Consider the following 17,502-nt stretch of genomic DNA (forward strand, 5'->3'; position numbering starts at 1 on the left):
ATGCAATCCAGCAGCTTTATAACAAAGAAACAAGCAGTATTAGTCTTAACTTGCATCATGGCCGTGTAAAGCTTTCACCGTTAGAATCTGGTCTAGAAAGCTCTTTTGAAAATACCATTTGACTGCAGCTTGAGGATGTAGGAAAGAGAAATTACACCATTGAGATAATGTTATTTCCTTTATATCTAAAAGGACTTTTCCAATTCACAGATTACCATAACTTTGTCAACATCAGCCTTTTCAAGTAACTTCAGATACTATTAAATAGGTTCACTAACCTTCTCACCAGCTTTGCCTTCAAACTGGGGTTTGATTTCAAATCTGTCATCTTCTCCTGCAGCATCCTGCTCATCCTCACTGCTCTCAAATAATTTCCCAGATATTTTACTAGTAAATCCCTTAATTGTTTAAGAAAAGCAAAACACACAGAAGAAACAGATTTAATAAGTAGTTCTAAGAACATTATCAGCCAATACCCATTTGTTTTGTATTTCTTTCCAAATACAGCTAAAAAGCATTCTTATGACACCACATTTACTTCTACTAGTTACTGATGTCCACATATATGAATCATTGTAAACCAGCTGTTAACATCTTTTTACATGTTCTGAAACAATTCTTTGCTATTTTCATTTTCATTTGATAGTTGTGATCATTCAAGTGTGGCAGGAGCAAATTTCTGTACATAATTGGGATGTAATCAATTAAGAACGGCCATACTGGATCAGACCAAAGGTCCATCTAGCCCAGTATCCTGTCTGCTGACAGTGGCCAATACCAGATGCCCACAGGGAGGGAACACAACGGGTAATCCACACTTGATCCCTCCCTTGTCACCCACCTCCAGAGAAATAGAGGCTAGGGATTCACTATATTAACCAGTTAAACCTTAATTCTCTAGTACATAGTAACTGCAGTTTATGATTTTATTTTATAAGTTACCGTGATGCTGAATCAGCGAGAGGCTTGCTGACCTGAAAGCAACTCTTAATTACATATTAGGAGAGTATCAAAATGGCATGTCCTTATAGATAGTTATCAAAGCCATGTTAAGTTGACTAGAATTCTTGGTATGTATTCCTATATTGTTAGAGAATCAAGAATAAATACTAATTGTATTTGTCTGTTTATCTATATCTTATTAGAAGTTTGACTATGTGATTAATTAGCTGTCTATAATGTTTCATTACTGAATTCTATTGATTCAGAGAAGAGGATATTATGATTTTGATAGGACTTAAGGCATAATATTATTATTGGTCTTATTTCTCTTTGAAATGTGTAGTAAACTACCTATGAACTGTTTGATGGTTAATTACCATATGGTAATGAATGCAACTAGTTACCAGGATATGCCTAGGAAATAGAAATTAGCTTCAAACAATAATGTAAGTTACCTAATCATGTAACGAAGGTCAGCTGTGATTATCTGCTGTCAAGAGACGTGTTCACTGAACCTCAGCTATAAAGAAAGCATTGGATCTGATCCTATTTTAATGGACATCTCTTGAAATTTTGACAGGGAAAGACTAAGCCCACAAAACTGAAGTCTCCATGTTTATTCTCGATTAATCCTACAATTCTCATAGATGAATGTGAACAAACTCTGCATATGGGCTGCCTGTTGGACTATAACCTTTTAAATGGATTATGGAAAGATTTTTAACAAATCAACAGCCTCACCATATCTACAATGAATCTGACAATTTTATTAATATCTGTATGTATTAAATCCTCATTTCCGTTAAATAAGGATTGGCTGTAAGTGTGTATTTGGAACAGATCTGAAACATTCATTGCCCTAGTGGGCAAGGTGTTCAATCTCTTAGGTCTGGTAGAATTTCATATATGGTGAATAACATTTTTAGTAGCCCACAGTAATAGAGTTGGCTTTGTGAGTGGGAGCCAAAGGCTTAAAGGGTAAGGCTCCTCCAACCCAGTCATTGCTGGAACTTGTGGGGGCTGAGGCAGGGGCACCTATCATGCAGTCTGTAACCGAAAAAACTTAGAACAGCAAGTAGTCCTGCAGCACTTTAGAGACTACAAAACTGTGGATGGTATTATCCGTTTTCTGTTAGTCTACATTTTTTGGTTAATCACTAAAGTTATCTTTAGCGGAGTTGGGTATTGGAGGCACTGTTTTGCAGTGGTTCCGGTCCCACCTGTCGGGATGCTTTCAGAAGGTGGAGCTAGGGGGTTACTATTCGACCCCGTGGTGATTGTGCTATGGGGGTGCCGCAAAGTTACCTCTTGTCCTCTATGCTGTTGAATATCTACATGAAGCCGCTGGGAGAGGTCATAAGGAGTTTTGGAGGACGGTGCCATCAATATGCAGATGACACCCAACTCTATTTCCCTGTGACATTAGAACCAGGTGCGGCAGTGACTGATCTAAATTGGTGTCTGGAGGCAGTGATGGTTTGGATGAAGTCAAATAAGCTGAAGTTGAACCCAGATAAGACTGAAGTCCTGTGGATCAGTAGGCCATCTGTTCATGAATGTAGCATGGCACCTGTTCTAGACGGGGTTACTCACCCCTGAAAGAACAAGTACACAGCTCGGGAGTCCTCCCGGACCCTTTTTTAACATTTGAAAATCAGATTTCTTCAGTGGTCAGGAGAGCCTTTGGGCAACTTCGTTTGATCCGCCAGCTGCGACCCTTACTGAACAACTATGACTTGGCTACAGTGATCCATGCTCTTGTTACATCCCGACTGGATTACTGTAATGCACTTTATGTGGGGCTGCCTCTAAAGAGCCTTTGGAAACTTCAACTGGTCCAGAATGCGGCTGCTTGAGTTTTAACTAACACTAGTTATATGGAGCACATTATGACAAGTGCTTCGGCAGCTGCACTGGCTTCCGGTATGTTTCCGGGCACAATTTAAGGTTTTAGTTATGACCTATAAAGCCTTAAATGAGTTGGGTCCAGAGTATCTGAAGGACTGTCTTCTTCCATATGAACCTACCAGCTGGGGAGGCTTTGCTTCGTGTTCTCCCACTTGTGGAGATAAGATTAACATCTACGCAGAACAGGGCATTCTCAGCTTTTGCTCCCAGGCTGTGGAATTCTCTTCCTCGGGATATTTGCATGGCGCCAACTCTAGCGTTGTTTTGGCGTCAGGCTAAAGCCACCCTTTTTATCCGTGCTTTTATTAATGTTTGAGTTTGTATGTGTGTGTTCCTCCTCTCTATATGTTTTTAGCTGGTTTTGTCCCTCTAGGGTCTCATTTTAAATTTTAATATATATTTGTATTGTGGGTTTTTTTGTAAGCCACCTTGAATATTTTAAATAGAAAGGCGGGGTAAAAATATTTAAATAAATATAAAATATATAAAGTGCTGCAGGACTGCTCGCTGTTTTTATAATTTTTTTAGTTAAGTAAAGTTAAAGGAAAAGGTCCAAAATGTACTCAAACTACACTTTTAGTCAAGAGGGCCAATTTAAAATGTATCTTCTGCTTTGTAGGTCATCAATGAAACAGATACATTGCAGATGTAATTTTGCCACAGTTGCTCATGCAATAAGCAAATATCCACTTTTTCTGCACATTTTGTTCTACATTCTTCATGGACAGTTTCTAGAAGAATATGCCTATTCATACAGCAAAAGCCCATATTCATCTAGGCTGTGTCTACATTGGCACCCTTTTCCGGAAAAGGGATGCTAATGAGACCAGTCGGAATTGCAAATGCCACAGGGGATTTAAATATCCCCCGCGGCATTTGCATGACAATGACTGCCACTTTTTTCCGGCTTGGGGTTTTGCGGATAATAAACCCTTTTTTCTTCTGTAATTCTCTATCTTTCTGTCTCTCTTGTAGAGCTGGAATAAGGGATCTTCCGGAAAAGGGTTTATTTTCTGCAAGATCCCGTCTAGACTGGCGCTCTTCTCCGGCAAAACCCCAAGCCGGAAAAAAGTGGCAGCCATGTTCATGCAAATGCCGCAGGGGATATTTAAATCCCCTGTGGCATTTGCAATTCCGACTGGTCTCATTAGCATCCCTTTTCCGGAAAAGGGTGCCAATGTAGACACACCCCTAGTATATAATTAAAAAAAAAATCTTACATTACAGTTAATAATAAAATACAAAACATTTCTGCTCAGTTACCAAAACTAATAATTAAAACAAGGCTCAGTAAATGTGAATGTATTATTGACTTGACAAGCATAACCTGTGCATTTCACTGTCATTTGTTGGCTGGAATTACTCCATCCCAAATAATGTAAGAGCCAGTGGATAGATTATAGAATCATGAATTCCAAATTTCCAGTCCTTTTTCCAGCTCTGCCACTTACTGAGCACAATATGGGGCAAATCAAATCTTCCTCCTTTCATTTAACTGACTACACTGGAAAGTGAAGCTCTGGCATAACCACATGTAAGCCATCCCACTGTCCTACCTTCAGGGCCTCCCTTATTCTGCCTTCCTAATGAGGGAGCCAGCCCCAATCCTGGGGCAGCTGGTGTTGGTTGTGTGGCTGCACCTGGGGGTGTGTGGGGGGGAGGGGGGAAGAGGGGGATGAGCAGAGAAGCGGGGGGCAGAACTCGAACGCCCAACCCTGCACTCCTCAGGCAAATGCCCTATCCCCTAGTCCACTTCAGAACCCACCCCACCTCTCTACCTTCAGAGCCTCCTTTATCCAGCCTTCCTAATGTGTGACCATTACTCTTATGGTTTGTGAGTTGTGATAGCCTGTGAACATTGCACTGCTAATAATTTATACAAGCTATTTTATCCAGTAGAGTGCTTGTTTTTCAGTTTCCATAAGTATACTCCAAAAGTTGCATCACCCTCAATTTATAAAATCATGTTTTTTAAAACTTTACTGATATGCATTTTGATATTTTGTCTCATGTTTTATATCCATTAACAGAAAAGGAAAATATTGAAGATTTTATCTGGAATTCTGAATACCAATAGGTGTTGCTCTTCCGTACAATACATGCCAGTGAGCTAGGGAGGTAAATGCTCTCTAAGAGATTAGGCTGCACTTGTTTTTAAGACACTTACTTTTCCTAGATTTCCTATAGTTGCTTCTTCTTTAGACTTCTCTTCTACTTCAGGTTCACTTTCCCCATCTGAATCAAATACAATGTGCTTATGTTTCTTTGCTGACTGGCTATCCTGGAAAAAGAGAGACACTGTTAAGTTTAACGTGTCAAATATTGGTTATATTCTGCTGGGCACATTTACAAAAATGTAATTAATTCACCTATTGTGTTTTCTGGAAAAAAATCCCATCATGGAAGTATACATATTTTGGACTCATCCTAAAAATCAAACTGGCAAATAAGATAGACACTGCTCTTAAATATGAGTCAAACTTCAGAATACACATACTTGAGATAAAAGACAGGACTGTGCAGCACTTTAAAGACTAATAAGATGGTTTATTAGGTGATGAGCTTTCGTGGGCCAGCCCCACTTCCTCAGATCAAATTGTGGAAGAAAAGTGGCATGACCATATGTACACTTTGATCTGAGGAAGTGGGTCTGGCCCACGAAAGCTAATAAACAATCTTAATAGTCTTTAAAGTGCTGCACAGTCCTGTCTTTTGTTTCAGCAAGACCAGACTAACATGGCTACATCTCTATTACTATTATACTTCAGATACTTATTAAACAAGTATTCTTTTAGTTTTGTTTTACTGTTCAGAAACAAGTTAAAAGCATAATTACCAGGTTCAAGAGAGCCCCTTGAATAAGTTTCTTCTGTAATTCTCTCTCTTTCAGTCTCTCTTGTAGAGCTGCCAGCCTCTTCTGATTATCCTGCAATTGTTTCTCCTTTTCATTTGACTCACTTAGGATAGTAATAGGAACACAAAGTGTGTCTTTACTTTTGCAAAGACTTTTCTTATTGATCTCATTTTTCTGAAGTTCAGTCTCTGAACTTTTACTGTTTGCACCCTTCTTTGGTTTCTCAGGAAGAGATGTGGGGCTTGCCAATTCACATTTAATGTGCTTCTGTGCAACAGACAAAGTGCTATCTGTGTCAGTGCTTTCCTCCTCACTTTCAGTAGCTGTTGTGCAGGCCTCATTCTCTCTTCTATTTGCTGTTTGATCTTCTGCATGAAAATTCAAGTAGTTATTCTCTCCTAATAAAGGTGGTTTGCAAATAAACTTTTCACTTTCACCTTCTGAGTATTGGGAATCTGAAACCTTTGGGAGCTGGTTGCTGAGAGTGCTTTGCTTCTTTTTCACACATCTGTTTTCAAGTAAACATACAGAATTGCTAGATTGTCTGGGAGCTGAGTGTTTCCCATAACAAGAACAGTTTGGTTTTGAAACCTCTTCTAAAGATTTATTTTTCAAATCAACAGGGCTTAAGGAATTTTGGTTACATTTTCTTTTACAGCTGCACAAGTCTTTCTTGGTCAATGACTCAAAATTCCCATTTTCACATAATAACCCTAGTCCCCTGAAAGGCTGAAATTTTAAACTTGAAGTATTTTTCACTGGCTTATCATCGTCACTCTCCTCTCCCTCTAAAATGGAAGCAACTATATCTTCAGGATTAATAGACTTTTTAGTTGTAGAAGCAATTTCATAGGACTTTGGACCATACTTGGTGTTACTAATATTAGCTTCAGTTCTGCACTTATTATTCCTCTGTTTATCTTCTATTTTTCCATCTGAAGATTTAATACTCTCAGTGGCCAATGCTTCTAACTCATGTAATGTAAGATTTAGGTGATAACAATTTTGCATCATGTTTTCATAATCTGAATCAGATTCACTTGCTTCTGTGTCTGAATCAAAACCAGTAGACCCAGACGTGCTGTCACCGATGTTGTCCTGTAGTTCAGGAGCCTGGTCTTCTGCTGTTTTGTTATGCTCTGCTTTATTATTATTTTTTTCTTTTAACTCATCAGGTGATAGTACAAAGGAATCATTTACAGAATCGCATTTGTTATTTGTATGTGTATCATTCCTAAAGTTATCCTTTCCTTCCATTTTCACCAGCTCATACTCTCTTTGAGCTTTGGTCTTCACACTGTTTTCATCTGGAGCTTTAGTCACTGCAATAATTTCATCTGTATCTGCTGAATCATAATCACTGTAATTTTCATTAGTTTTTCCTTGTATGTTACATCTCTTACTCACTTCCTTCATGATACTTGGACTGGTTAAACACCAGTGAGTGTTATATTTTAGCTCAAAATTATCCCCCACAACTTCCAAATGATCATTTTCAGACTCAACATTTGTTTTAGCTTTTTTTAGTTTTCTCTCTCTCTCTATCACTGCTCTAATTTCTTCCTCAGAATCAATATCACTGTCTGAAATGCTGGTAGTATTCCTGTTGGGCTTAGCACCAGATGCCAGGTTCTTACCCAGAAATAATTCTTTTACTTTCATATCAAGACTATTAGGATTAGGTGTGTGAAGTAATTTATCCAGAGCAATTGATTTGGAGTTTGACATTTGTACTAATTTTGTTTGTGTTAAGTTTGCTTTTTTTGTTTGTGAGTTGCAAGTTGGGTGCAGAGGTGATTTATTTAAACCCTCACTATTCTGCAGCTTAATTTTTTTACGTGTTTTTTTAATTTCAGAGAACTCTCCTCGTCGTTTCTTGCTCATGCTGTCATATCCACCTTCCAACTGCCAAGTAAGTTTGGATATGGGAACTGTGTCAGTCAAGTCTTGTTCCAGTTTTCTAAGGTTATGGCAATATTTTGATGGGTCATATTTCACTATGTTATATTCAGGATTAAGGAATAAAAATGAAACCAAGGAGGCTTCCACTTTTCAACAACAACAACAACAACAACGTAAGTTCCAGGGACAAGGACAATAGACAATTAGGGTATGTCTAGACTATATGGATTTGTTGCCAGAGCCATGTAGATTAGTTTAGTAGACATATCCAAATGAAGTGGCGATTTAAATAATCAGCGCTTCGTTTAAATTTAAATGGCTGCCGCACTGTGCTGATCAGCTGTTTGGCGGCACAGCGCTGTAGTCTGGACATCAAAGGCATTTGTTGACCTCCCCGGTATGCCTTGTGGGATGAGATTTACCAGGGAGGTTGACAAATGCCTTTGATGTCGACCGCGGAGCATCCAGATACAGCGCTGTGCTGCCAAACAGCTGATCGGCTCAGTGCGGCAGCCATTTAAATTTAAATGAAGTGGCGATTATTTAAATCACCTCTTTATTTGGGTATGTCTAGTAAACTGATCTACATGGCTCTGGCGACAGAACCATGTAGTCTAGAGATACCCTCTGTGAGCTAATTGCACCTCAGAAAGCTCCTGGTTCCTTTGAGAGTGAAGCCCCCTTAAATCTCAAGCTTCGCCCATCACTCCCCAATCACAAAACTCTCCTACTCTCAGACCAGGCTTGGGACGCAATCCCCGATGATCAATGGTGACTACCTGAACAGACCTTCCATTCACCACAGTGTTGTTAAAATTACTCGAAAGTACCCTGATGTATCATATCTGTTAAATGGTTATTTTAAAAGATATGTTTTCTGAACTTTTTAAGTGAGTTGCATGCAACCTGTACAGTTATCTATCAAACTGATGCAAGTTTGCTGCAAGATTTAGGATGAAGTCACCAGAGAATCAAGCACCAGGGGAACATTTGTTAGCAAAAATATATTTAAAGTGAATTCATGTGTTTTTTGCACTCTCATCTTTTCCATAATGGCAAAGAAGAGAGTTTTGCATGGTTCATATTAGCACTTAGGCTCTTAGAAATAAGTGTAATAAAAGCTGTAAAATTAAATATTTTTTTTTAAAAAATGAGTAAAAGCAGAGTGAAGAAAAACAACATTTTCCAGATCTCTCAATTGTTATTCTAATCACCAGCCATTATATACCTTTTCTTTGCTAAGGTTTAACATTTTAATTACCTCCACAATTTCTACCACATAGAGAGAGATAGTAACTGCATTGTGTTTACAGGTTGAACCTCTGTAGACCAGGACACACTGGTCTAGCGACATATCCAGCAGGATCATGGATGGTGCCGGAAAGCCCCAGCTGCAGAGGTCCTGGGTACAGGGAGCCTGGCCAGCAGCTGGGGCCAGGGAACCCTTCAATTAGCTTGGAGAGAAGCCCCAACAGCGGGCTGGGGACAGCAGAGTCCAGAAGGCAGGCTGGAGGCAATGCACTAGCCTGGGCCATGATCAGAAGGGAAGCTCTGGAAGAGTCCAAGGCTTAACCTCCCCTGATCTGGCAAACTCCCTCAATTAGGGACCACTTAGGTCCTGAGGGTGCCAGAGGTCCAACCTGTATCAACAATATGAAAACTTTTACTGAGGAAAGAAGATATTTCTGTAAAAGTGGTAAATAAATGAAGAGAATAATGGAATTGTCTATGGTCATTCAATATTTACTCATACAGTAGGAAAGGATATTTTGCTTTTGTATCGACTCTTAAGGTGAAGGATAGGTAAAACTCTGCCAAATTTACTAACAACCCAATCCTGTAAGAAAGAAAAATATATAATTACAGCAGATTGAAAGTATCACAGACAAAAAAATAAGACAGCCTTAACCAAAATGAATTCTGAATGACAGGAATACAAATAAAGGACATATGCCCTAGCTAACCTATTTTTGTTCTCTATTATGTGTCACATTTCCATATTGAATCAGTCTGCTAATTTCAGTCTTGAAAGGAGGAAACATCTCAAATGTTATATTAGCATAGTCTGTTTGTAATCTGACTGTAAAAAATAGACCAACAAAAAACTGATTTAACTGAAGAGACACCAACCATTCACAGCAGCTGAACAGAAATCCCAAGATAAAGGTGGATACTAAAAAGGAAACTTTTAAAACATCTAGTTTAATGAACACCTGCTTTGAGTAAACTCTGATGTAGTCTGACTTACATTTTATCCTCTCTCTGCAAGATGGACTCTAGTGGGCTGTGTCTAGACTGCAGGGTTTTTTCGAAAAAAGTAGCCTTTTTTCGAAAAAGCTTCACCTGCGTCTAGACTACAGCTGTTATTTCGAAATTAAATCGAAAGAACGCAGCTTTTCTTCTGACGGTGGTCCTCCTCATTTCACGAGGAAGAACGCCTTTTTTCAAAAGTGCTCTTTCAAAAGAACGTGCTAGTTAACGGAAACTGTGTTTTTTCGAAAGAGAGCATCCAGACTGCCTGGGTGCTCTCTTTCAAAAAAGCAACTTGCTTTTTCGAAAGTACTGATTGTAGTCTAGATGCTCTTTTTCGAAAGTATCTTTTGAAAAAGCCTCTTTCAAAAGAGGCTTACAGTCTAGACGTAGCCTAAGGGTGTGTCTACATAGCACTTATCTCAAAATAGAGCACTCTTCCTCTGACTTCCCTTACTTCTTGTACAATGAGGGTTACAGGAGTCGGAGTTAGAAATCCTCCAGTTTGACAGTATTTCGACATTATTTTAAAATAGTTTGTGTCCATACAGCAGGCAGTTAAGTTATTTCAAAATAAAGCTAGTTATTTCAAAATAAGGTTGCAGTGTAGATGTACCCTAAACCTGAAACAATTTAGACTCCTATTTAGTGCGGAGCACTGTGAATAGCTCTACTAATAAGAAGGCCCAAAATGAGCTGTGTCTATAAAAACACACTCAGGGTATGTCTACATTACAGCGCTAATTCAAACTAACTTCGTTCGAATTAGTTAATTCGAACTAAGCTAATTCGAACTAATGCATCCAGACTAAAAAACTACAGGCAGTCCCCGGGTTACGTACAAAATAGGGACTGTAGGTTTGTTCTTAAGTTGAATCTGTATGTAAGTCGGAACTGGCGTCCAGATTCAGCCGCTGCTGAAACTGACCGCCAGTTCTGACTTACATACAGATTCAATTTAAGAACCCCAAGCTTCCCCAAGTCAGCTGCTGCTGAAACTGATCAGCAGCTGATTCCAGGAAGCCTGGGGCAGAGCAACTCTGCCTCGGGCTTCCTGTAGTCAGCGCTGGTCAGTTTCAGCAGCGGCTGACTTGGGGACGCCTGGGGCAGAGCAGCTGGAGTGCTGCTGGGTTGCTCCAGTAGCTCCGCTCCTTGGCGCTACTGGATCAACCCAGCAGCACCCCAGCTGCTCTGCCCCAGGCGTCCTGATTCAGCCACTGCTGAAACTGACCAGCAGCGGCTGAATCAGGACCTGGGGCAGAGCAGCTGGGGTGCTGCCGGGTTGGTCCAGTAGTGCCCAGAGCGGGCGCTGCAGGACCAATTGGCAGCGCCCCAGCTGCTCTGCTCCAGGGTCCAAAACAAAAGCCTGGTCTGCTGGGGGGGGGGCACACTAGCCGCCCCCGCCCCCCCAGCAGACCAGGGACACGGGAGCAGAGCCGCAGCGGCAGAGGGGTGCCGCGCCTCTGAGACTTTGCTCTGGCAAAGCCTCAGAGGCGCGGGACCCCCCGCGGCTGCGGCTTCAGTCCTGGTGCCTGTGGTCTGCTGGGGACCGTCCCCAGCAGACCACAGGCACCGCAACTGAAGCGGCAGCAGCGGGGGGGTTCCCCCGCTCCTGAGGCTTTGCCAACGCAAAGTCTCAGAAGTGCGGGGAACCGCAGCTGCTGCCGCTTCAGTACCCTGCCTGTGGTCTGCTGGGGACCGTCCCCAGCAGACCACAAGCACCGCAACTGAAGCGGCAGCAGCGGCAAGCGCGGGAACCGCCCCGGTGCCAGACCAGGGGCACCGGAGCAGCTTACGAACGGGGCTCTCTCGCCCCGGAGCTCGCAGGTAGCAATCCGCTACCTCGACCTCCGGGGCAAGAAAGCCCCGTTCGTAAGTGCGGATCCGACATAAGTCGGATCCGCGTAAGTCGGGGACTGCCTGTAGTTCGAATTAGCGTTTTGCTAATTCGAACTAGCATGTCCACATTAAGTGGACCCTGAACCAGGCTTCAGGATGGCCGGAAGCAGTGCCGGCAGGGCATCAGAGGAGGACTTAGAGCGTGGAGCTGCTGTCTCAGGCGAGCCGAGGGCTGTGCTTAAAGGGACCCGACCCCCACCCCGGACAGACAGTTCTCAGGGGTGCCCCGCTTGCAAAGCAGTCCTGTCTTGGAGTGCCTTGAGTGCCCACACTGGGCACATTACAGCACTCGGCCATCAAACCGGCTGCACTTGTCGCAGGCTGCCATCTGTGGAGAGGGGGCAATTGGGGGGCTGCAGGAGAGCTTCCACCCCCAGAAGCCCGCAGAGCCAGCCCAGTCCTCCCCATCGGGGGCTCGTACCCCATTCCTCCCTCACCTCCTTCCACTTACCCTTCCCTAGCCCCCCTTCCTGATGTACAAAATAAAGAAAACATGTGGTCAAAAATAGAATCTCTCTTTATTGAACAAAACTCGGGGAGACTGGGAAAAGAAGGTGGGAGAGAGGAAGAGAGAGGGTGGGAGAGGGGAGGGCAAATAAAATGATCAGAGGTTTGGAACAGGTCCCATATGAAGAGAGGCTAAAGAGACTGGGACTTCTCAGTTTAGAAAAGAGGAGACTGAGGGTGGATAGGATAGAGGTCTATAAAAGCATGAGTGGGGTGGAGAGGATGCATACAGAAAAGTTCTTCATTAGTTCCCATAATAGAAGGACTAGAGGACACCAAAGGAAAGGAATGGGTAGCAGGCTTCAAACTAGTAACAGAAAGTTGTTCTTCACAAAGCAAAGAGTCAACCTGTGGAACTCCTTCCTGCAGGAGGCTGTGAAGGCTAGGACTAGAACAGAGTTTAAAGAGAAGTGAGATAAAGTGATGGAGTTTGGGTCAATGGAGTGGTATTAGCCAGGGGGTAGGAGTGGTGTCCCTCCCCAAAGTTTGTGGAAGGCTGGAGAGGGATGGCACGAGACAAATGGCTTGGTCACTGTCTTCGGTCCATCCCCTCCAGGGTCCCTAGGGTTGGCCGCTGTCAGCAGACAGGCTACTAGGCTAGATGGACCTTTGGTCTGACCCAGTACGGTCATTGTAAGCTCAGGGTCGGGGGTCTCAGTGGACCCCCTTGATTTTCATGCACACCTGCTCCTGGGTGGCCAGGCTGGCAGCTCTCCTGCCCCAGACGGCCGCTTTCCTGTGCCTAGTGCAGAGGTCGTGGACGAGGTCCACGATGTCCGCACTAGACCAGGCGGGTGCCCGCCTCTTGCGGTCCCGGGCAAGCTCCCGGGAGCCGCCAGCCTGGTCCCGGGAAGAGGGGGAGGGCTGGGTGGCAGCGGGTGGCTGGCTCGAGCCATGCCAGGTGCAGGGTCTGCTAGCTGGGTGCTGGCAGGCTTGCACCTGGCACGGGCACCGTAGCCAGCCCATGCCCCTTTAAGGGCTCCGGGGCCGGGAGGGGGACAATAGAGTTTCCTTGGGTGTTGGCCAGAGTGGCCACCAGGGAAAGCTGGGGAGGGCTAGCCTCCCATTAGTTCGAATTAAGGGGCTACACACCCCTGAATTCGAACTAGGCTTAGTCCTCGTAGAATGAGGTTTATCTAGTTCGAACTAAGCGCTCCGCTAGTTCGAATTAAGTTCGAACTAGCGGAGCGCTAGTGTAGCGCCTATCAAAGTTAATTCGAACTAACGTCCGTTAGTTCGAATTAATTTTGTAGTGTAGACATACCCTCATATACAACGTTTACATTTTTTTGAAGTTAAATTAAGACACCACTATGAACTTCAAATGATAATACACACAGGCAAAGATAGCTAATCCTACCTCCTTCTAAAACAAACTGATGTCTATGCTCTCATTTTACAAGGATTATAAAACTGAGGTTTATTTTGTCTGAGTGATAGCTATTGTGTCATCCTATACATATGATGTCCTGTAATCAAATACAGTAATTCCTCATTTAACACGTACCCGCTTAACACGTTTTCATGATAGCATGATTTTTTTTTTAGCGAACTTTTTTTGAATTACACGACCATCCCCGGAAGAACACGATTTCCCTAGCTGTCCCGTCGCCGGCGGCTGCATGGGGCTTCCCCTGCCACCCTGCAAAGCGGCGGAGGGTTTGATGCTCGCCGCGCCGTTCACCGCTGACTCCCCCTTGCTGGACGCCTTGCCCCCTCTCCTCCACCCCAACTTGCAGGGTTTTCCCATCTGTCCTGTCACTGGCGGCTGCACTGGGCTTCCCCCGCTTCCCTTCAAAGTGGCGGAGGGTTCGCTGCTCGCCGCACCGTTCCCTGGCGACCCCTCCTCGCTGGACGCAATGCAGGTCCTGGCAGACCCGTCACAGGGGCATACTCCCAACCCAATCCCCCTCCCCTCTCCTCTCCTTCCCTTCCCCAGAGCCAAACACCTCCCCTCCCTGCTGTAACCCATCTCCTTTTTCCCCCAACTTTATGTCCTGGTCCCAACAGATGCTACCGCTTGAAACACAACCCCCACCTTTTCCATTATTTTCAATGGGAAAATTGACCCCGCATATCACGTTTTCACTTAACACGATCATTTTCTGAAACACATCTATAGTGGTAAATGAGGAATTACTGTATACAAAATCTAAAATAAATTTACCATGATTAGAAAGCAAAATAAAATGGTGCCTGATATAGTTCTCTTAACTCAGCAGAACTGATACCCCACAATACCTTATGATCTGGTACTTCTGTTCCTGGTACCGCTTTCATGTGAAAATTCACAACTCCAGCTTTGTTCAGTGATTCCAACAGATTTGCCTTTCCATCCATATATGGCTTTTCCTTCTTCAATCTTGCTTCTTGTCTCTCCTGTGCCAATCTGCATCAGGCAGTGCATGGTTTAAGCTTGTCATGACAAAAGCAAAAATTACAAAGCATCTGTATGTAAAGCCAGCATTAGAGACGTATTCCTCCCACAGTTATTTACTCTGAGCAAATATGAACACAAGAAAGATATTTTTCACCAATTCCCATTAAATATCTGAAACGAGGGAGAAGGTCCCCACCCAACTAACTTTTTAAACAAGAAAAACAGAGCAAGCATGATACAAATGCTTGATACATGCTTCAAATGTGCCAACACACGATCAGCTTCAATGAAAAATAAATAAAAACCATTTAAAGCAGTTAATAGAGAGCACCAGGAAAAGAGTAAAGGGGGGAGGGGTATTGCAAAATTGGCAAAACAAGCATAAAAAAACCAAATTGCTGTACAAGTTGAACCTCTAAAATCTGTGACTCTCTAGTCCAGCAGGACCATGGATGTTGCTGGACCAGAGAGCCCCAGCTGGGGCTAGAGGCAGTTGGGCTAGTGGCCAGGAGTGCAGCCCCGCTGAGACTGGCAAGGTGGAGAGCGCAGCTCCAGCTGGGGCTGGTACAGTGCGAAACACAGCCTCAGTTAGGGCTGGTGCCATGTGCGAGTGCAGTCCTGGCTGGGGCTGCTGTTGGAAAGTGCAGTCCTGGCCAGGGCTGGAGGCAGCAGGGCTGGCCCCTGTCTGGGGCTGACATGGTGAGGGATACAGCCCCAGCCAGGGCTGGTAGGGTGGGGGGCTGGAGGCAGCAGCAGAGAGCAGAGCCCTACACCTGGGTAAGAAGCCTTGACCTCCCCTTGTCCAGCAAACTCTGTGGTTCGGGACTGCTCAGGTCCTGAGGGTGCCAGACAAGGGAGGTTTGATCTGTAATACCCAGACTGCTTTTTTATTAAGTCTGTTAAAATCCCATTTAATTGGATTTGAAAAGAAAGCAAATCCACTGGCCTTTACAGGTTCATTATAGGAGAGTATTCATTAATTAAAAACCTCTGACAAACAAACTATTAATAAGTCTTCTTAATACAGTATTTGACAAATATAAAGGTAAAAATTCAGGCCACGTACATTTAAAGTTTGTAGGATGATTTGTATTTTCCACAATTCTAGCAAAATGATACACAGAGTTTTACAGTATGTAGCAATGTTGTTCAACAAGCAACAATGTAACTTTACCTGTGCAAAAAGCTTTCTTTGGCCAATTCAATTTGTAGTGTTCCACCTTTCCACCTTGCTTTATTTAAAATGGACATACCTAAGAAACAAGCATTAGATAGAAAATGACTTATCCTCATCTATTTTAAATAATGTTTTAATCACATCTCTTTTTGCTATATTTTACATTTTGGAGCATTATGAGACTCAATTAGCCCATTCTGTTCATTACAGATAGCAAATTTGAGGGTCTAGTGCGAAAGCAAAAGACAAAATGTTTTTAACATCTAGACCCTATTTTGATTAACAGTACAGGCAGTCCCCGGGTTACGTACAAGATAGGGACTGTAGGTTTGTTCTTAAGTTGAATCTGTATGTAAGTCGGAACTGGCGTCCAGATTCAGACGCTGCTGAAACTGACCGCCAGTTCTGACTTACATACAGATTCAACTTAAGAACCCCAAGAGTCCCCAAGTCAGCTGCTGCTGAAACTGATCAGCGCTGTTTCCAGGAAGCCTGGGGCAGAGCAACTCTGCCTCGGGCTTCCTGTAGTCAGCGCTGGTCAGTTTCAGCAGCGGCTGACTTGGGGACGCCTGGGGCAGAACAGCTGGGGTGCTGCTGGGTTGCTCCAGTAGCACCGCTCCTCGGCGCTACTGGACCAATCCAGCAGCACCCCAGCTGCTCTGCCCCAGGCGTCCTGATTCAGCCACTGCTGAAACTGACCAGCAGCGGCTGAATCAGGACCTGGGGCAGAGCAGCTGGGGTGCTGCCGGGTTGGTCCAGTAGTGCCCAGAGCGGGCGCTGCAGGACCAATCCGCAGCGCCCCAGCTGCTCTGCTCCAGGGTCCAAAACAAAAGCCTGGTCTGCTGGGGGGGGGGGGGGCACAGTAGCCGCCCCCCCCCCCCCCCAGCAGACCAGGGACACGGGGAGCAGAGCCGCAGCGGCAGCAGGGTGCCGTGCCTCTGAGGCTTTGCTCTGGCAAAGTCTCAGAGGCGCGGGACCCCCCCGCGGCTGCGGCTTGAGTCCCGGTGCCTGTGGCCTGCTGGGGACGGTCTCCAGCAGACTAGGGGCACCGGAGCAGCTTACGAACGGGGCTCTCTCGCCCCGGAGCTCGCAGGTAGCAATCCGCTACTTCGACCTCCGGGGCGAGAAAGCCCCGTTCGTAAGTGTCGGATCCGCGTAAATCGGGGACTGCCTATACATTAGCCAGTGATAAATGAACACTGAAAGATTAAATAGCTCATTCCAAATCAGGATTCCAAAACTCAGATGCATCTACATTCTGAAGTTCTCTCCACCATTCTATCTAGTCCTTTCGCACTTTCTTCCCGTCCTTCCCAACATATCCTAAAAATAGTGGCAATCATATTGGCAATATTGGGCGAATCCTGATTTTACATAAAGAGATTATGGGAAGCACAGAGTTTTAAGATTCATTCTTAATTGTTTAAAATAACATAAAAACACAAATACTTGAATAAAATACATTATTTTGGAGAGCATTTTCCATAAGCACTGATTCCTAAAATAAATGAACCAAATAGAATTAAAGAATGGGAGAGGGAAATTAAAAGGTGTAGATGAAGAACAAAATAGCTAAGTTCTCCACTTCAATGGGGGTTTGAACAGATAAGTGCAGGCTCAGGTATTTGTTACATCCTTAGCTTACATAAAATTAAAATAAACTTCACCCAATAATATTACTTG

General features: G+C 43.9%; 1 protein-coding gene and 1 long non-coding RNA gene across 10 annotated transcripts in view; one reads left to right on the forward strand and one right to left on the reverse strand.

Moving 5' to 3' along the window:
• Positions 1–9,365, forward strand: part of LOC142830997 (uncharacterized) — a 55,003-nt gene extending 45,638 nt beyond the window's left edge. Inside the window, exons 6-7 of the long non-coding RNA XR_012906582.1 lie at positions 7,561–7,616; positions 8,920–9,365. This is a non-coding gene — a long non-coding RNA (uncharacterized LOC142830997). The remainder of the gene's footprint in view (positions 1–7,560; positions 7,617–8,919) is intronic.
• NOL8 (nucleolar protein 8) overlaps positions 1–17,502 on the reverse strand; it is a 28,795-nt gene that overhangs the window by 8,675 nt on the left and 2,618 nt on the right. For 8 of the 9 annotated variants that reach the window (XM_075939701.1, XM_075939698.1, XM_075939697.1 and 5 more), the window contains exons 4-9: positions 15,817–15,895; positions 14,504–14,651; positions 9,372–9,443; positions 5,687–7,702; positions 5,018–5,131; positions 279–398 (exon numbers count right to left, since the gene is read on the reverse strand). In XM_075939701.1, coding sequence (XP_075795816.1) covers positions 279–398; positions 5,018–5,131; positions 5,687–7,702; positions 9,372–9,443; positions 14,504–14,651; positions 15,817–15,895 — 2,549 coding nt within the window. Of the gene's footprint in view, positions 1–278; positions 399–5,017; positions 5,132–5,686; positions 7,703–9,371; positions 9,444–14,503; positions 14,678–15,816; positions 15,896–17,502 lie in introns of all 9 variants that reach the window. The other variant, XM_075939704.1, reaches the window with a different exon arrangement.

This window comes from Pelodiscus sinensis, chromosome 11 (assembly GCF_049634645.1).
Source record: "Pelodiscus sinensis isolate JC-2024 chromosome 11, ASM4963464v1, whole genome shotgun sequence".
NCBI classification, from domain to species: Eukaryota; Metazoa; Chordata; order Testudines; family Trionychidae; genus Pelodiscus; species Pelodiscus sinensis.